Source organism: Pseudonaja textilis, chromosome 1 (genome assembly GCF_049901715.1).
Source record: "Pseudonaja textilis isolate UNSWEBS1 chromosome 1, rPseTex1.2, whole genome shotgun sequence".
Lineage (NCBI taxonomy): Eukaryota > Metazoa > Chordata > Lepidosauria > Squamata > Elapidae > Pseudonaja > Pseudonaja textilis.
Genome location: NC_141990.1, coordinates 29692676 through 29713948, shown reverse-complemented (window position 1 = coordinate 29713948; position 21273 = coordinate 29692676). Strand labels below are relative to the sequence as shown.

Genomic DNA, 21273 nt, shown 5'->3' with positions numbered 1-21273 from the left:
GCCTGCCATTTCTTAAGCCAGACCATTCTTTGAGCAGCTTCTGATGTGGCAATGGCTTTGGATGCAAATCTGGCACTGTTTAAAGTGGCATCTGCAGTAAATTCAGGCGCTGCTACAAGCTCATGAATGTCCTGATGTACTCAGACATCCATGGCAGGAACCCTGTCCTGTAATTGGCGAAGCCAGCATAAGGAAGCCCTCATGAAGAATGAGGCCGCCAATGCAGCCTTGACCACCCAGGCAGCTGCCTGGTTAGTGCGCTGGAGGGACTGTTCAATCCTTTTATCCTCCACCTTCAGTGCTTCCTCTGGGTCTGCAGAATTCGATGAGGAAGATACCAAGGCAGCCACTGGACTATCCACTGCTGGTACCTATAACGAGCTAGTATGTTCAGGCCCCATATTGAAATAGCAGCATTCGTTGTCTGACATGACAGATGTGCCAGGTGATTCCAGCTGTTTCTTACTTGTGTTTAAAAACATTTCCGGGTATACTGTTGGTTCAGCGAAAAATTGGTCTGGAATACTGGCATCACTTTCTACGTTCCCAACATCTGCCTCTGGGTCCAACTGCGCCATCTTCCTAGCCTTGAACAATAAGGCACTGAATTTATAGGATTCAGAAAGTCCCCAAAAGGATGGTTTCTCCTGGGGCATGTCTTCGTCCACTGAGAAATCAGATTCCCTATAGATGGAAGGGTCAGGAGAAGCCTTGTCCCTCAAGGATTGTGTGCTTCTAGAATGTATCGAATGCTCGAAGTCTGAATCACAGATTCAGGTGTTTGCATTGCTTGAAGGCTTTCCGCAATCCCTTGACTAATGGCCTTTGATATAATTGCCTCCATATGAGCGTAAAGGTTGCCTCAACTCCTGGTCTAGATCTCTTAGGAGGAGGTTCCCAAGCTTCATCCTGGAAAGCTGTTTGGGGATCCCTTTCATAATTCCTGACTTCTTCTAGAAGGTGAGGTTCAACAGAAGCAGATGACTCATCCGGGGACCAGGCCCGTGAATGAGGCCTAATTGTAGTGGTGGTAGGCCCAGGCTCCATCTGTAAAACTGGAGGTAGACCAGAAGAAGCTGACTCATCTGGGCATGGTGATCTCAAGCTCCTTCCCCCCAGCAGCAGGCTGGCCTTTCTCATTCTGTTTTTCTACAGCTTTCTATCTTCTCAAGGCATCCTGCTCTTCTGCCCTGGAAGGCTTTTTGGGTTCAGGAGCCTTTTTCCTTTGCCTGCCCCTAGATCTACCTCTAGAAGTAGAAGGGCTATCACCCCTTCCTGATTTTTATCGCCATCCTAACTGGAGGGTTAGGAATTGCAGAACAGTCAGAGGGAAAGGTTGGATCCTGGTGGAGGAGGGGATGAAGAATTACTTTCACATTTACTGCTTACCTTGCCCTCTAGGCCCCATCCAGCATAAAAAAGGTTCCTCTTACCTCTGAACTGGCGAAGCAAGCCTGAATAGGCTTATTGCTGGGCTGTAGCCTTGCCCTGCCAGTCACCACAGTAAGTTAAAGGACCTGCGTACAGGTCTACTGCCCACGCATCTACCCCAGCGCTGGAACAGGAACCACAGCACTGGAAACATGGCCGGACTGCTCTACCAGCTGGGCTCAATCCTCTCCTTGCGCACCAACTGCCCCATGCAGTTGCGCCATCCAGCTGGGATCAGGCCAACTGCCCGATCAAGCGGACTACTTTGCGCTGCTGCAAAGCATTCCTCCATCTGCTGGGCCGATCGCTCTCTCAGCCGTTTGCTGCTACATTGAGCACTTCGCAGCCAACACAAGAGTGAAAAAAACGGGCTGATTGCCCGTGCTGCTGCTGCGCTATCACACAAAACAGTTGATGCCCTTATCAGGCCGATCACTGGGAACTCCTCTAGGCGGTAGCAGCTCCAAATGGCCGCCCTAAGCACTTTCACCAAGAATGGAGGCTAAAAGCCTCTCTCTCTTGGCTGCAGCTCTTGCATGATCTTCTTTTCCTGCTTTTTTGAACTTCTAAGCTGTTTTTCAGAATTAAATGGCCTCCACTTCTAACTCACGTCCATTGTGGCTGGACTGAGTCGAAAACTGGGGCGTGGCCACAGCACAGGGTGGAGCTTCAAATACCAAGCAGACTCAGTCCAGCAGGCAAAGGACCTGAGCATACTCAGAGCCACAGAGCGGAAAATTGAAAAAACAGGGGCAAGAATTACTGCCCAACTGTAACAGTTTACATTAGAAAATCTGTTCAAAGTAACTAGGAAGCATATAAATTAAATTATTACTGCTACTATAATTAAAATATGGTAGAATGACTAAAGCATATATATTTATAATTATATTATATATATTATGAATCACTGATTTGTAATACCACTTGACCCAAATGAATGGTGTGTGTGCACGCGCGTGTGTGTACATTCTACCAATATGTAGATTTTTGTACTTTAGGGATTAAAAAAATTTATCATAGCAAACTGCAGCTAATTTTACAGCTTGACATATTATAGTAAAAATATAATTATGACTTCAAACATGATGATTTGCTCCATTCAAATCAACTAAGTATTTTCATTTCTCCTGCTACATATACACATTTCCTATACAATTCTACTTGTAGCTCTCTATAGTTAGGACAATTGCAGCAAGTTTTCAGATACTGACTATACTCCAAAGAATATGATACTTAATATTATTGTCAGATTTTATAACACTCAAGAATTAAAGCTTAACTTTTAGATCATTTTCACAAAAAACTCAAGTCTGGGTAACATGTACCTCTATTGTGGGATGCGTATTATGCTTGTAGGCAGTATACAGAGGAAACTGGATCTGAAAAATTTTTGCAACACAAAGCAAGAGTTTCTCCTTCTCCTCGGTGCTCCATATGCTAAAGGCATCAGAACCTTCTGCAGATTCTTCTTCTGTCAGGATACAAGTTCTCCCAGAATCTATTTTTTCTTCTGTAGTTTTATGACTATCTTCGTTCTCTTCTTCTCGAGTTTCTCTTTCTACATTCAGTGGCTCATCAGATGCATTATTTTCGTCTTGCCATGCTGAACCTAAGTTAATAGTGCAATGTTTACACAGCTGGTCCCGAAGAGCCTGTACTTGAGCAATCACTAGATTTATAAGAGCACACACAACTTGGTTGAAAATCTCCAAATGCTTATATTCCTTGAAACAGCACAGACACTGCCTGTTTAAAGAAAGGTAAATTAAAATTAAAATTCAGAATTCCACAAATAACTGTACTAACTACTTTAGATTATAAGTGAACAACATGGGATCCTTCCAATTTTGGTGGATTACATTTTCCAGCATCCCTCACTTACTTGGACTTGAGTTCAGCAGTTTCTTTAAAAAAAATTTTTTTAATTCAATTTTCAAAGATTAAAAACATAAAACTTCATACGTCGTTTTATCAACATCAAGACATCTTTTACATTTCCTTACATTCTTCTCTATATAATTTCTTATTCTATTACCGTTGCATAATTCTTTCCTTACTCTTGCTACAAATCAATATATTTCATCGTATATTTCAATTTTCTCCATAATATATATACATATTTATATGATTTCTCATTCTTTACCTAATTGCCATTTTAATTTCTTTTTATTCTTAAACCATTCATACCAGGTGTCCCAGACTATGTAATATGTCGAATCTTCCTTATATTTTAATTTCAGCGTTAGCCTGTCCATCTCTATACAGTCTAATATTTTCTTTATAACAACATCCTCTGGTGGCACTCTTTCCTGCTTCCAAAATTGCGCGTAAGAGATCTTTCTCAGCTGTTAAGATATGTAACATAATATATCTATCTTTTTATTACATTTTTGTGTTATTATGCCGAATAGAAAGAGTTCTGGTTTAGATTCAGTTTTCTGTTTTATAATTTCTTCTAGCCACTGTCAAATTGTGTTCCAGTATTTCTTCATTTCTGGGCAGGTCCACCACATATGAAAATGAGTGCCCTTTTCTTTCCTACACTTCCAACAGGGCTTAGGTTACACATTTCTGCTAACCTGGGGGAGGAGGAGTCCAGCAGTTTCTATAGAGCTATATGTTGCAGGCCACATACTGACTTAGAAAACCACATGTTTATATATTTACTTTTACCAATATATTAACACATTAAAATCAGAGAAACGAGATACAATTGATATATATTAAAAGGCAGGTTTTTAAGATGTTGAAAAAATTCAGACCAAGATAAATCACTTCAGAATTTTTTCAATATTTAATGCAATATATAAGCAATTCAAAAAATGTAGTGTCCCACAAACTGAAAAATTGATGCAAGTCTACAAAAAAAAGAGATTTATAACCGCCGCATACTTATAACAGTACTTATTGTACTTTTACCAAAAATTCAAGCAAAAGTTACCATGTAAACCAAAATGATTTATCTGTTTAATACAGAATTACATAAAAAATGAAACAATTATGTTTATATCAACTTATCCATATTTACTACTTTTACTATTCAGATTGCCTGTACACACATTCATGTAGATGCACATCATGAATAAGGGCTACTTAAAAACAGATTTACCTTTGTGTCCAAGAACTGATATAAGCAAAAATCTTGAGTGCATGCTCCTTTCTGAGTTGCAAGCCATCACCACCATCAGTATCTGATACTAAAGAAAAATGTTAAAAAATAAGACCAAGATAAATCACTTCAGAATAACATATAAGTAATTAAAAACAAATTCAAATATTTTAGGGGTAAAATAGCAATTAAAAAAAATAGGGTAATGTGGCTGCCATGATGATTCGCTTAACAACTACAACTGGAACTTCCGTTGTAAGTCAATATGCTCATGTGAAAGTTTTGCTGAACTACTGGTTCATTTAGCAAAAGAAAGCCAGTCCCAATTAGGATTGTTAAACAAGCACTACTTATACTCTACCATCACAACCATTTACCCATAGGAAAAGCTAAAGTGAAGAAATGTAAAAAATGCATTGATTCCTGAATGGAAAAACTCATTTCAGTCCTGAGGATTAACTTATAGAAGCTCCTCCCAAAATGACATAGTTCAGAGGGAGAAATAAATATTTCAGACTTCTCTGGAACTTTTTATGAAACCAAAATATTTTGCATACCCCTAAATGCAGAGCTATTGCGTCCTGATGTGTGAATGATACAGCAAGCAGTTGGAACTACAGCAATTAATGAATTTAAGGCTATTACACAACCTCAATTACTCTAACACAGGCTTGTCCAACCCGCGGCCCACGGGCCGCATGTGGCCCACATCACCTTGTAATGCGGCCCAGTGCCCACCCCAACCATCGTGCCACAGCCAGTGAGAAGGAGGAGGAGAGGCAGGCGCGAGGCAGGGTGAGGCGAGCACCAGGCCAAGCAGCAAGAGAAAAGGTGGGCGCCGTCAGAGCGCCACCTCCTGCTGTTACTGCCGCCGCTGCTGCCCCTGCCGCCGCTGCTGCCCCCGCCGCCGCCACTTCTGCCCCGCTGCCACCCCCGCCGCTTCTGCTCTGCCACTGCTGCTGCTTCTGCCCCCACCGCTGCTGCTGCCCCTGCCGCTTCTTCTCCCGCCGCCACCCCCACCGCTTCTGCCCCCGCCGCCACCGCTTCTTCTCCTCCCGCCCCGCTGCTGCCCCGCCGCTTCTGCCCCCACCGCCACTTCTCCCACCACCGCTGCTGCTTCTGCCCCCGCCGCCACCGCTTCTTCTCCCGCCACCGCTGCTGCCCCCGCCGCCACCGCTTCTTCTCCCGCCACCGCTGCGGGGGAAGAAGCGGCGGCGGTGGCAGGGGAAGAAGCGGCGGCGGGGGCAGAAACGGCGGCAGCAGAAGCAGCAGCGGTGGCGGGGGAAGAAGCGGTGGCGGTGGAAGAAGCGGCGGCGGCAGAAACGGTGGCGGCAGAAGCAGCAGCGGTGGCGGGGGCAGAAGCAGCAGAGGTGGCGGGGGCAGCAGCAGCAGCAGCGGTGGCGGGGCAGAAGCAGCAGCGGTGGCGGGCAGAAGCGGCGGGGGCAGCGGCAGCGGGGCAGAAGCAGCAGCGGTGGCGGGGAAGAAGCAGCAGCAGCGGCGGGGCAGAAGCCTTCCCCGCCGCTGCTTCTGCCCCCGCCGCTGCTGCTGCTGCTTCTGCCTTCCAGTCCTGCCTCATCCAGCCGGGCTATTTGCAGGAGAGGTAGGCGTGAGGCAGGCGAGCTTCTCCGACCTCCCCTCCCCCCACAAAATTTGGCCGGAAAATAAACTGTGATAAAAACTGTGATAAAAACAAATAATTTTTAATAAATAATTAATAATAAATAATAAAAACATCTCACTAACTTTATTTCCAAATAAATTTAATATGTTAACTATGTTTTCTATGGTTTTTTGGGATGATCGGGTATCCTTACTGTTATTTTATTTTATGTGCAGCCCAAACCAAATTTTCATCTTCTAATGTGGCCCAGGGAAGGTGAAAGGTTGGACACCCCTGCTCTAACATGTCCTCCTTTCATGTCAAAGATATAATTCTAAAAAGCTCATGCTACAAGACTGAAGTTAACTCATCTCAAAATAAGTTGGGCTTAAAATTAATTGCAATACATAAAAGTTGGTTTGAACATCTTGTTTCTGATTAATCACAGTCCAAGAATCGAGTACAAGAAGCTACACATAATCCTGGTTTCCTGATATACTTCATAATAATGAAGGTCTACATGCATTATTAAGCTTAACCCTGGTTTCCTGATATAATTTTTCACAATAACAAAGGCATAGTGCAGAGGTCTCCAAACTCAGCAACTTTAAAACTTGTGGACTTCAACTCCCAAAAATCTCCAGCCAGCTATGCATATGGCATAGCTGGCAGCTAGCTGGAGATTTCTGGGAGTTGAAGTCCACAAGTTTTAAAGTTGTTGAGTTTGGGGACTCCTGGCCTAGTGCATAATCAAGATTCTTATGCACAATACACGATGAGCTAAGTATCATGTATGATATTCGAATGTGGATATCAACTCCTGAAAACTGTAATAAACTATGTAGTCCCTGACTTATAAACATTCTTTTAGTGACCATTCAATTTTACAATGGCACTGACAAAGTGATTTATCACTGTTTTTCACACTTGCGACCATCACAGCATCCTAGTGATCACATGATCAAAATTTGGATGCTTGGCAACAGACATTTATGAGTGTTGTAGCGTCCCAGGAAAATGTGATCACTTTTTGTGACCTTCTGACTAACATAGTCAATAGGGAAGTCAAATTAACTTAACAACTTCAGTGATTAACTTAACAAGGGTGGCAAGAAAGGTCATAAATGAGGCAAAACTCACTTAACTGTCATGCTTAACAACTGACATTTTGGACTCAATTGTGGTTGAAAGTTGAGGACTACCTGTATAGTATACGGTAATATTGGGAAGGGGGGGGGAGGAGAGATACTAGTCCTCAAGTTATGACTGTAATGGAAGCTTGTGCATGATAATTGTAAGTTTTGATGGCTGTAAAGGAGATCGTCACATGACCAACCTAATATTATGACTTTTTGTAATTATTAAGCAACCATTAGTCATTAAGCAAACCCATGGTACACTATGGGCCAGTTTTGACAAAAAAAACCAGACACAAATGCTGCTTTTCTGCAAAACTGTCATAAAACAGTTATGTGATTGTGGGACACAGCAAATGACTCTAAATCTGGTGCAGCTGACAAGCATATTAAGTGTGGTCACATGACCGCAGGGGGTGCTAACTATCTGAACTTTGAATCCAGGTCATAAGTAGGTCCACCGTAACTTTAAATGATCACCAAGAGATCAGTCATAAGTTGAGGACTATCTATATTGAGTTTGTGAAACTGAAACAGAGAAAACAGATCTCCATCACACTAACAAAAGATCCATGAAAATACTTTGAAAGGTGAATCTATTCAGGAGTACTTGACTATCAACCAAGTAGTGGCTTCTAACATAATTATTAAGAACACATAATGATACAGAATTATTATGCTGAAAGTTACACACAGACTGCAATGGAATCCTGGAAGTTTGTTCTTTTTTAAAAAACATAACATTTATCTTAAAACAATTTAAGAACAAAATAAATAATTACACAGAAGGAAAAGAAAATGGACATTTTGGAAAATAAAATTTTCCTAAATAAAAATAAATAGTGGGTGTACTTCTGGTGGACCTGATGTGACCAGCAGAGGGAGGAAGGAAAGTCCTCAAATAACCATACCATGAAGGGCTTTAAAAATCAAAACCAAAACCTTGAATTATACATGGAAGCAAACTATCACTTATGGAACTAAGATACTGTCAACATCCAAGACTGCGCGCCATTCAAAGTGCCCACAACACGCTGTTTCAGAGTTGCCATGCATGTGCAGGGGGAGGGGGATGCATGGGACCATAGATGGGTGTCAGGTGATGGGACTCACACTGGGAGAGAAGCCAGGAAGGCAAGCCAGCTGTGGTCACTTCAGAAGCCATTGAAGCCTGAATAGTATTTGCTGGAGCCAGCCAGAGTGCAACCAGGCTAGAAGAGTGCTTGCTGGAGCCGGGCCAAAAAAGTACTTGCTGGAGCAGGCCAGGGAGCAACCGGACTGCAGCAAGAGTATTTGAGGGAGCCAGCCAGGAACAGGAAGATGGGGCATGCTGGGTCTGTATAACCAGCTGGCTAGTAGAAGCCAGTAAAGCTGGCAAGAAACCCTTTTACTTGTATTGTTCACCACATGCCAAGCTGAGACTCCAGTAAAGAGATCCATTCTGCTCACAGTGTTACCTCTTCTTTTGCTGGCTTGGTTTGGAACCATGACAAGATATCACATGTGCTGCTCTAGGGGTATGTATTGCAGCCTACACCACAGTAATTTGTATCAACTGGTGTTCTGAATACTCTTCAGGGGCAATACATGTAAAGCACAATCATCTAAAAGTACAACTTCAAAGTTCAGAGCTCTTTGAAGCTTCTGTCCAGCCACCTTCTCAATCACATCCTCTCCCCAAGTTGTCTAATGTGGTAGAATCTAGCTATGGTTTTATGATAAGGGGATAAATCAACACCTCTTAAGAAGTGGAAGAGCAACCTCCTCAACAAGGAGAAATTCACCACTACCAGAACCCATCGATATGACACCTCTCAAGCAGCTTTAAGTAGCCAGGAAGACATGGATTTACAAAGAAGTGACCAAGCTCACAATCCTATGAGCCCTGTTCATTTCCTCAGGCCCAATAGGTTCAAATTGATCCAAGATAGCAGAGCAAGAATCTGCCCCAGGAACCTCCTTAAGGCTTCCAACAAGGCTGACATCCAACTGTGAACAAATTTGGGCAATTTTGACTGACAGAAGTTAAGCAAATTTTTCTATACAGTCCTGTAGGAGGATCTATAAGTCCTTTCTAACCAAGAGGGCATGAATCCTCTGAAACAAGGCTGTGGGGCAGCTATGTGCTGAGACAATAAAGGCAAAGAAATATTGCTGCTTCACTGTCTTTATATCCAAACAGTAAGCCTTAATAGCAGCTCTAGCCCATGTTTGGTTGTTTGTCCCTTCTTGAGTGCCAACAACACTCTAAATGGCTCTTTTCCTATTTCATATCCCCCAAATTTTTCCATAAGCCATGGAGAACGACAGAATCCATAAGGGACAAAGTCACATAGCCATAATCTGATCCAAAGCCTTGGACCTACAGCTTGTCATTGAACGACCAAAGTTACAACAGCTTAGAAGTGGTGCTTAAATTATGTCCAGCTCTTACAAGACACTCCCCCACCATGGTCATGTGGTCATGATTAGGGTGCTTAGCAACCTTTCACACTTAAAACTGGTTGCCAAGGGCCCTGTAATAATGTGATTGATATTTGTAATCCTCTGTGCTAGCTTACCGGAAAATCAGTAGGGAAACTGAGAGAGGTTATAAGCCACTGCCATATGCCAAAGGATTTCCCCTCCCTTCCATGCATGGGGGTGGGGTGGGAAGAACAGAAATTCTTTGTTAGGCTGCAGAAACAAAGCTCAGATCTTCAGAATTCCCACTTCGCATGCATTCCCTTCTGTGTACAGAGGGGAGCTGCCAGTCCTCTTTTGCAAGTAGTGGGTTTTTTGTATTTAACAACCACAACTGGGAAAGCCATCACTGCAGTTGTTCAGCAAAGCTATCATGTGGGTATCTCACTTAACGACCACTTTTATCAACAACTGAGATTCCAGTCCCAATTATGATCACAGGTTGAGTACTATATTGTAAGGTTACATTAATAGAATTGTATATATCTTAAAGTACTTCTCTCCTTCGCCCTTTACAGCCCCAAAACTAGGGTAGTTTTTTTTTTTCTGAAACTGTTGCCTTGCCCATATTCCTGCTAGAAACTAACCTTCATTTTATCTGATTGTTCCCTTGGTTGTGTTTCATTGCCCCTTCTCCCTTCTCTCTTCATTCCCACATACCATTATAGGCAGGAAGGTTGCTTTGCAGCAGGAAGGCTGGTACAGTAGCAGAAATGCTAACTGATTCCTACAGCCCAAGTTAATGGTGAACCCATGAAAGCCTTAAATAATTCTTGCATGATAATTGCTACACCAACATCCCTGCCCTCAGGTCTCAGTTCGTGCCACACCCCAAATCCAGCTGGATACATTTCTGGAAGAGATACCCCTTCCTGGACCCATCTTCTCAGTAATATATATCAGATTGAATAACAAATGAGAGAGGCTTTATTACAGGCGAAACTGACATTTAGTTGTAGCGACCAAAAACTAAGGCCTCTGAAGGTCTGCTAATCAGGTATATGGGTTAGGTTTGGGGAGCTGAAACACTAAACGAGTATAAGGCATCAATTTCATTTTCCCTAAGAATATTCCATTCACCGTATCTCACACAATATCTATCCATGTCTGTCACCACCATTATACCTGCCCAACTCCCCCACAGGCTCCAACACCTCCCAATCCAACAACATCCTCCCCCTCAGGTTCCAAGGCCAGGAATAACTGTTTCATTCATTGAATAATGAATTGAAATATAAAATTAGATTTAAGAAATAAAATTCACTACAAAACTCTAACTTTAATCTTTATCATTATATCACTTATCATTATTCCTAAAATAGGCTTGGCTGAATGCAGTTTCTCAGCCTCTTTGAGATAATCCATACATATGGGTTGAAACTGCCTTTCTGCCCAGAGACTGAGTCATCAATCTTTGCCACGCCTCTTCCTGTCGGAGCAGGAAGTCCCCTAGCCCCAGTCATGACAAAGGCACAGCCATTTGATGATCTTTCTGTGGCATTGGCTCTGCCTCCCACCTGGACACTGGACCAGACGGTTGCCAGGGTGGGAGTGGATTATCCCAAGGCATGCTGAGAAACTGTGCTCAGGTAAGCCAATGCCAATTCTCCAGCATGCCTTTGGGATAATCCACACATATGGGACATACCAAAGCTGGCAGTCCATATGGGCAGAAAGAAGTCTGGTCCTGGGTACTCCTGTCTGCATGCACTCGTTGTAGCACTCTTCTGCCAAAGGCCGCCTCTGCTGAGGCATATGTGTCCAGTCTGTAGTGCTTTACGAATGGAGACGGGGAGGACCATGTAGCTGCCCTGCATATATCCTCAAGTGAGGCTTGTGTTGCCTGGGCAGCTGTGGTAGCTGCACTTTGGTCAAGCAAGCTGTTACCCGTCTGGGTGTTGGAAGAGCCTGGGTTTCGTAGGCCTTGGTTATACAAACCCTGATCCAGCAGCCTACAGTTAAAGAAGAGACTTTAGCACCCATTGAAGATGGCTGAAATGAGATAAACAGGGCCTTGGTTTTACAATACATTGATGTACGTTTGATGTACCTGCGAAGAGCCCTCCAAACATCCAATTTGTGCCATCTGTGCTCTTTGTCATGTGAAGGAGCAGGTCAAAAGTTGGGAAGAATGACTTCCTGAGCCCTGTGGAAACGAAGAGTCTACTTTGGGATGAAGGAGGGGTCAAGGCACAGGAGAACCCTGTTGTTGTAGCATGTACACAGGTCTTCCCTGATGGAAAGAGCTGCCAATTCTGATATGCGCCGGGCCAATGTGATGGCCACTAAGAAGGCGACTTCCAGCGTTAAGAATCTCAGGCTTACAGACTGAAGAGGTTCAAACGGGTCCTAAGTAAGGGCTTGTAATACTGTAGACAGGTTCCAAGAAGGATACCTGTGGATTGTTGGAAGTTTAAGATTGATAGCTCCTTTGAGGAAAGAGCAGATGACCGGATGATGAGCTAAGGAACTCCTCTTCCCGTAGTGCAACACTGTGGATAGGGCTGCTACCTGCCTGTGTAGCGTACTAGGAGAGAACCCTTTGTCGAGTCCTGTTTGTAGAAAGTTCAGGATCTGTGGCACTGAGGCTGCGGTCGGGTCTGTGCCCTTCTTGGTGCACCATTGATGGAACCCTTTCCAGGTAGCGTCGTATATTTTGTTTGTAGAAGGCCTCCTGGAGGCTTGTATTGTTTTGATGAAATTTCTGGAAAAGTTATCCCTCCTCAGGATCCTCCTGGAAGGCTTCCTTGGGCTGTGGCAGTGGTGGCCCTACCAGTCTCCTGGATAGCCTGCACAACTCGCCACGTGGCCAAAATGGCCACCGGCGGTCCTGAAAATCAGCTGGAAACCTTGGAAATGAAAACGGGTGCTCTGGAGCTACCCAATTAAGCCTGAGCTATCCAGTTAATCCTGGGACCTCCACGACGCGCTGGGGGTAATCACAGCTTCAGTGCCCCCCCTGGGGTGGGGGATCATTTTGGAGCTGCCCCTTGACTGCATGTGCTGTTAGGCCTTCAATCGGTAATTGGGGGGGGGGGGGGCACGAAAAAAAACGGAGCAGGCAGAAGTTCCAAATTCTGCCTGTTTGCAATGTTTTAGATACTTTGAGAGTGTTTTGCAAACTTTGGGAGAATCCACATTTTAAACTGCTGCTTTCTGCTGAATTGTTGGAGCCAACCTTTGCCACATCTCTATAGGGCCAAAACTGAGTCATAACTGGGGCTAAGGGCCTTCCTGCCCCAACAGGAAGAGGCGTGGCAAAGACTGATGACTCAGTCCCTGGACAGAAAGGCAGATTCAACCCATATGTGTGGATTATCCCAAAGGCATGCTGGAGAAAGGACATGACCTGGTTAAAAATAAAAAATGAATATTAAAAAATATTAGGTTCTAAATTTCTTCTCTTTCTACCTGATTGATTTACATTAAAATAAATATTAAAACTTATTCCTGCTTAAAACTGCATTCTTAAGTATCTGACTTTGCCTTGTATATTACATGTGATATATAGGGAAACTATTCTTGTTTAAATTCAAATTCTCTTCTTAATGTTAGTTTTCCTTATGCTGCCAAGAAAATCCTTCCAAAACTATCTAAATGCACCTGGGGGAAAATCATAATCACTGAACATCAGTTTAAATCCTGTTAATCCAACAAATAAATTGTCATTCATGGTATTCAAGAATGTATGTATTACGTAAATACAGCCTTAAATGACTATTGTATGAACAAGTTGTTCATATAACAATTACTACTACACTACATGTACTTAACTTAAAACATATTAGTGACCGAAATTACAATGGAACTGAAAAAATGACTTATGATCATTTTTCACACGCATCTAGGGACATGTAATCAAAATTCAGACTCTTGGCAATGGACTCATATTTTCACGCTTATGATGTTACAGTGTCATGTGATAACCTTTTGCAACATTCTGACAACTAAAGTCAATGGGTTATGATTACTAACTTAATTACTAACTTAATAACTGCAGTTAATTCACTTAACTACAGCAAAAAAGGGCATAAAATGGGGCAACAATTAACTGTCTTGCTTAGCAACAGAAATTTTGGGCTTTGTTGTCGTAAGTTGAGGACTATCTTTGCTGCCATAGATAAAGCTACACCATAGTAAGACATTTGACGTACACTGCTCAAACATTAACAAAAGTAAAAAATATCATAGATTTGATTACATTTACATATTGCAATATATGATTTTTTTTTATCATCAATGACAAATGGGTATGATTTCCACAACATGATAACCTATTTTCTACGGTTTTCTATTCAAACCATTATTCAAATATATTCTAAGTCAAAATCAATCACACAATGATTTAGCAGAATGTATAAACTCAATGCTATCCGCAATAATTTGAACATAAAATGATTAAAATGCTCATAATTAAGGTCTTGTAGAATCTTTGGTGTTTTCTGAGCTTGATTATTTACTTGCAGGCACTTTATTACCTGACTAGGTAATATCACAAGTATGGAGGATGTGGGGGTTTTCTGCCTATTTGTAGCTTGCCATGTCAGTGTTGGTAGGGGTGTGGTTTTCTCCTCACCCCCAACAACACTGCAGTTCCTTGATTATGGTATTGTTTTCTTTGTATCTATTGACAGCTGATTTTTCTAAATACAAACTTCCAGGAATTCCCTAGCATTTTTCGATCTAGCTTGATCTAGGATGCTTAAACTTTCCCAGTTGAAATTACAGTGGAATCTGTCCATCTGTTGTGAAATTAAGGAATTTTCATAGGGTCTTCTGACTGCAAATCTGTGTTCATGGATGCACCCTCTTATCATCATCACATAAGTAGCACTTGTTATATAATCTTGCCCTGCATGTTATAAAAAAAGAGATGAGGTTTTTAACAACTACCCTCATTTTTGAGGGGAATATCAGAAAAATGTTGATTACCTCTATGCTGTTGTGTTTCATAAAAGTGATCAAAACTTGGTTTTTCCACAGGTCTTAAGGAACACTTTCATAACACATGGTCTGACTGAATGAACTGGGCTCTACCTAAATCATACCTAGTATGCGGGATAAGAAGTTTATCCTTTAAAAAATGCAAACTGGTTTATGAGAAAACTGTATTTAGTTTGGCATGCCGGAAAATATATAAAATCATTTTATTCTAATAAAGAACTTTATTCTAATAAACATTTTATATATGTCTGCAATTTGCAATATTTTTGCCAGTTTCCAGCAAAAAATGCCCTTGGAGAAAATCCTCAGCTGTGCAAAAAGTATCAAAAAATCAGGTCTGGTCATATGATACCTTGATTTAGAATCACAACTTACAACTGTAATTCTGTGCTCAATTACAGTTGTAAATCAAGAACTACCTGTATGGGCTTTTAAATGTCACAGATAGCACATTAACCTGAATTTAAAAAGAGATCAAAAGCTAGTGCAATTTGGTATAGTAATGGAATTACATCCTTCCCCAAAACTAGCTATCATTAATTCTAGTGTTGAATTAACTCTAATCACTCTTCAAAAGACGCCATATACTATATGTGTAACAGTATTTTTAAAAGTCACTTCAATCTTATGAGCCTCAAAGAAGCATATACTGGTAGTCCTTAATTTACAACCATTCATTTAATGATCAAAGTTACAAGGGCACTGAAAAAAGTGATTTATGACTTTTTTCACACTTACCACTGTAGCATCCCCATGGTCACATGTTCCATATTTAGGCACTTGGCAACTGACATGTATTTATGAGAATAGCAGTGTTGCAAGATCAAGTGATCATGTTTGAAATTTGAAACAAGCCAAGTCAATGCAGAAGCCAGATTCACTTAACAACCATGTTACTAATTTAACAATTGCAGTGATTCTCTTAACAGCTGTGGCAAGAAAAGCTCACTTTACTATCTTGCTTAGCAATGGAAAGTTTGGGCTCAATTGTGGTGTAAGTTGAGGACTATCTGTACATGTCCTTTGTGTTCAAACTGTTCCAATATCAAAAATATTTTTCTGGGGTTGCATACCAGTTTTGGAAGGTAGTTGCACATCTTACAAAAAGGTATGGATGCTTTAAGGGCTTGTATACATTTGCAACATTTACACCCCTGTGAAATCTATAGGACCTTATTGCCTTTGAATCAAAAATACTCTATGGTTTTAATGAGGAAAATACTGTAGTATGAGAAGCAGTTAAAAACTCCCAAAACAATTATAAAAACGAAAAGCAAGCAAAAACTGTTTGCAAGTACTCCTTAATCTTCAAAGCCCACAGATCTATGAAAATAAAATAGTATGGCAACTATTCTTAACATGACTACTGTAACTGGGGCATATATTTTCACACTTAAGGAGCAATTTTTTTGATCTATAATTATTTTTACAAGTTATATTACAGGTACTTTTAAATGTGATTTTAAAAAAAATCTTATATACTTTAATATAGAAACAAAAGAAAGCACAATTATTTTGTTATTTTTATGGGTTCTATCTTGAAATAAGAAAAATTCTCAACTAAACTACATTCTGAAAATGGTAATAACCAGTTCACAACACTAAGTGATCCAAGTTACAGTGAAAAGTGAAGAATATCATACCCCAAAATCAAGAGAAATATGCAGCTTGGCTAACAAATATTAAAATGCAAAAGTATTGTCACCTGCAGCTCAATTCTTTCAGGGGTATCAAAATCAATTTCAATGAGGGCCACATCAGGATTATGTTTTACCACAGGGGGCCAGGGTGGGCATGGCCAGGATGGGCGTGGCCAGCTCAATATCACTCGTGGGGCTCCTGTGGTGGCCAGAGCGCTCTGCCAGAGAAAACATGCTCCTGAGCTCCATTTTAGATGGCAACGGCCTCCTGCAACCCTCTGCCAGTGAAAACGGAACTCTGGAGGGTCACATGTGACCCTTCCAAATTCCATTTTCACTGGCAGAGGCACCATGGGCTAGTCTTTCACTGTTTTCAGGGTGGCCCTGCGGGCCAGATCTAAGTACCTCATGGGCTGGATCTGGCCCCTGGGCCTTGAGTTTGACACCCCTGTTTTAGATAAACCAGTTCAGTCACTCCATTCATTTGATGTAGCTCACAAAGGCAGGTAGTGCTCCACTTACGACCTTAACTGAGCCTAAAATGTTTATTGGTAAGCTTGACATTAACTTTTGCTCCATTTTACAACCTTACTTGTCACAGTTGTTAAGTGCAGTAACAAATGCAGTTTTTAAGTTATCAACACAGTTAAGGCAATCTGACTTCCGCATTGGCTTTACTTGTCAGAAGGTCACAAAAGGTGATCACATGATCACAAAACACTGCAACCATCATAAATATAAACCAGTTTCCAAGCATCTGAATTTTCATGATGTGTCCCCGGGGGTGCTGTAGTAGTCATAAATGTGAAAAATGGTCATAAGTCACTTTTTCATTGTTGTTGTAACTTCGAACAGTCACTAAACAAGTGGTGTAAAAGTTCAAGATTAGTTGAGCTTATGCTATTTAATCAAGCATTTTGGTCTCAAAAGGTTCTATTAGTTCCTAATAATTGATCCAAGCATATAAATGTTGCAAATATAAATGCCAAATAATTGGAAGGAGTTGTACAGCTAATAGTTTCTGAATTCAAATAGCAAAGAACCATTATTTCAAAGTATGGCCAATCTCTCAAAATGAACAATGTTCAAAAGTAAGATCTCAATAAGCTTGATTGTGAAATTCTTATCTACCACCATTATACATGAATCTCAGCACCAAGATCATTTTTCTTCATCAAATTATAGCCATACTAATACGAACCATATGAACAACTTACAATTAGAATTACATCAGGCGTACCACAGATAATTCTAAACACTGCCTACAATTCTTGAAACCAAGAATTGGTTGGAATCATCAGTAAGATTCAATAGGTGCAAGTAAATCATAGCAAAAGTAACTTTATTCTTCTACAGTTTTGTTTCTACCTATTCTCTTTTTAAGACCTTTAACATAACAGGTTTCCTTTTATATCACAAATTAAGGCAGAACAGCACCCACTCAAGAATCCAAAACAGCTTTATACTAGATAAATCATAAAGGTTTTTGACCCCCAAAACACTAAATATCTTAAGACTTACAACCCCAATTCTATATATTCTTCTTTAGAACCAAGTCTTGTGATTTACTCCACAACCTGCAAAAAATATTCTGCTTGGAAGGTAGATTTTCACATATTTGTGTTGTGAATAACACAAAAGTTTGGAAGCAAGGCAAATGAAGCAAATATTTTTAAAAAACTTAAACAGAAACTACTGCATCTATATGTAGACCATGGGTGGCACTAAGCTTAAAACATTTAAAGAATATCTTAAAGCATTAGAAAGCACAGTAACATCATCCAACAATGTAGAATCCGGCAGAAAATAAGGCAGAATAGAAATAGATATAAAGTTTACTACTTTTCCACAATAAACCTTTTTTCCCCAAAAAGGAAAGATTACTCCAGTTGCAAGTCTTCCTATCAACCCCACTTAAGATCCTACAGCTCTGCAAGGGAAAAGAGAGAGAGTTCAACCATAGATTTATTCCTTGCGTGTCCCAAACATATAATCCAGACCGGCCTCGTTTGTCTGCAAGCTTATCCGGAGCACAAGAACTAGGCCGCGATCTTTTAGCCAGAGGATGCAACCGATAGGAACTTAATGAAGACGAAAAGCAGAGGGAAAAGCAACCCAGTGTTGATTTCGTTCACCCCCTTACCCAATTTGTACCATTTAATCTTTCTGCAGCTCATATCGCCGGTATCTCTCTCGTTTGCAGATCCCCCGTTAGCAAGATGAGAGAAAACGAGGAGGCAGGGTGGGGGAGGACGGCGGGCAGAAAGAGCATCCTTGTCCTCTCCTCCTCCTCCTCAAGGCAACGCCATCCCATGCTTTATTCGAGAGGAAGTGCCGACTGACTTTCCAATTGGGCCTTCCCTCCGCGCGAAGGGTGCCTGGGCCTTTCCCATATGACCCTCTCACTCCGAGCAAGCCTTTTCAGCCCTCTTCCACCCATCCTCCGCTAAGGGAGAGAGTGGAACGAAGGAGCAAGGAGACCCGGTACCGACAGTCCCTTCCCCTCCCTCCTCTAGAGCAGTAGCAACAAAAATCCCTGCGTTTTCTAACCGTATTCACGAGCCGGTTCGTGCAAAACAGGCCGGGATAGAAAGTACGAGAGGCTTCCCTCTCTCCTTGTTGATCAAGGTTTTCCACTTACTCTCATTTAACACCTCCAACAGCTCGGCACAGCTCTCACACATTGTTCATTAAACAGCAGCAGCCGCCGCCGCCTCCTCCTCCCGACCATTGATCGATCCGCTCTCGGTCGCCGCTGATTGATTGATGGCGAGTGCAGGAGGGGAGGGGAAGGGGCCGGTGTGGGGGGTACCTGAGTGTGACAGAAGGGAAAGGAAGGAATGATCTAAAGGTGGGGGAGAAGAGGGGTTGTAAAAGTGATTTCGGGATAGAAGGAAAAACGAGGAGTCGACAGTCTGATGCAAAAGAGTTTGGCGGCCACCGAGGAACAGGAGGAGAAGGCGAGTCACTCACTGGCTGCTAAGGCCTCTACATGCCGCCATTTTGCTGAGGGGGAAAGGCGGAGGGAAGAGAGGGGAGGAGATTGCACGAGGGAAGGAGGCGGGGCGAGAAAGGCAAGGGGAGTGCGAAGACCGCGCGCGCAGGTTCTGTTCTGGCTCGGATATTTCCGGGCAGAACGGTGGGAGGCGAAGGAAAGAGAGGAGGAGTTCTTTCCTCGGGGCGGCGCGAACAGAATGAGAAAAGAGTGCAGTTGGGAGGGCAAAATGGCGGCCAGGAGTTCTCCGCCCCCGATTCGTGCAAGGCGGGAGGCGTTCGGCTGCCAACGTCACCGAGGCTCAGTGGGAGGGTGAAAGTCTTCGAGAGAATTCCGTAGTCTTTAACAGAAGAAGAGGTGCATTGTCCAATCAGCTGTAGGGATTTTTTTTTTGTATACTGTAGAAGAGTTGATCATGTGAGTAAATAGAGTTTGAATGGAAATAAGAAAAAAATCATTTGCTGAATTAGGGTAGTTTTGAGTCTTCCTTTTGCCATATGTTTGTCAGTTTTTTCATCACAGTGCTTCATTTGAAGACTCACTTTATTTGTATAACCATTAACATTTTCAAGTAAAGAGATAAAAAATCTGATAATTAAAGAGGGAACAATGAAAAAGAAAGTAAAGTCAAAAGTGCAGAAAGAGAAAGAATACAAAGAAATGACCAGACTTCCCTTCACAACAAATATGAATATGAATTTACATTAAACTCTAAGATTACAACATAGCTTTAATGTTTTTATTATCTACCATTTTGTCCTCATCATCAAATCTATGTCACAATTTCATTTTTTTTGTTTCACCTAAAAAGTTTAAGAGTTTCCAATCAGCATTAAAATTAATGTTTTCCCTATCAAAACTGTCAATTTCTTCACCATCTCAGCTCCATCAACATCAATTTCTTCACCATCTCAGCTCCATCAACATCACCATTCATTCTTCCATTGTAGGCAATATTAAATCTTTCCATCCTTATGCGTATAAAAGTCAAACTGCTGTTGTCATGTACAAAGATCCATAGTTTTTTCTAACCCTTTGTCCATCAGTCCCAAAAGGAACATCTCTTGTTTAAATCATGTATTGGTATTTAAGATCCTTGAGATTTGAGTTCAAATTTATTTATTTATTTTACATGTGCACCAAGCATGGTAAAAAGCTCCTCTTGTTGATATTTCTAACATACACTTGAAATGCTTTTGTATATTTAGACAATTTTTCCAGTGGTAATGTTGGAAGAATTATCCTTCTGGGTTCAGTTCCAAGTGGGGAAAAAGACATTGGAAACATGTAGGCTGTTTGGAAGGTTTAATATTAGGACCACATGGCTTGGAGCCCTAAAGTGAAAAGGAAGGACGGATGATCACATGTTTCAAGGTGAAGGAAGAGAAGAAGAAAAGGACTGATATGCTGAGAGTGCCTGGATTTTATAACCCTTGTTGGGATTTGAATTGGAGCTTGTATTCTGATTAGTTGATAGACTCCCATGAGGCCATGCAGGGGCAACTCTGTAGGCTGTCCTGAGTTCGAGGCTTGGTTGAGCCTTGCTGGATGATGCACTGAAAGGGCTTTGGTCAATTGCTATAGTTTTACCTGGAGATCTTTGCTATGTAAAGTATACTGGCCCAGGCCTTAATGGCCCACTCATTAACAAAGGTGGGGGTGAGTTTCTGCTTCTGAGTTTCTACACTTTTTAGAGGAAATATTCTGCCTTTTTAATATTTCCTAAGATATTTCAATTTTCTAGGACTGGATGGGTGCTAACTTCCTACAGCAAATACCAATGCTACATTATTTTATAAAAATTCTCTTAAATATTATAACACAAAGTGAATTTCAATCCTTTCATATTCTCCCATTGAGCCATTTGTATTATATCAAAGTTTTTAGCCCACTTCTCATACATTCTTCTTCTTCATCTTCTGTTTCAAGTGTCAGTAGGAATTTATACATTT

At 41.6% G+C, this 21273-nt stretch overlaps 1 protein-coding gene across 2 annotated transcripts in view; it reads right to left on the bottom strand.

Annotated features, from left to right (window-relative positions):
• USP34 (ubiquitin specific peptidase 34) overlaps positions 1–19354 on the bottom strand; it is a 138972-nt gene extending 119618 nt beyond the window's left edge. For both annotated transcript variants that reach the window (XM_087930291.1, XM_087930297.1), the window contains exons 1-3: positions 18968–19354; positions 4544–4631; positions 2760–3180 (exon numbers count right to left, since the gene is read on the bottom strand). In XM_087930291.1, coding sequence (XP_087786417.1) covers positions 2760–3180; positions 4544–4631; positions 18968–19010 — 552 coding nt within the window. In that variant the 5' untranslated portion in view covers positions 19011–19354. The remainder of the gene's footprint in view (positions 1–2759; positions 3181–4543; positions 4632–18967) is intronic.
• Between the last annotated feature and the right edge of the window lie 1919 nt (positions 19355–21273).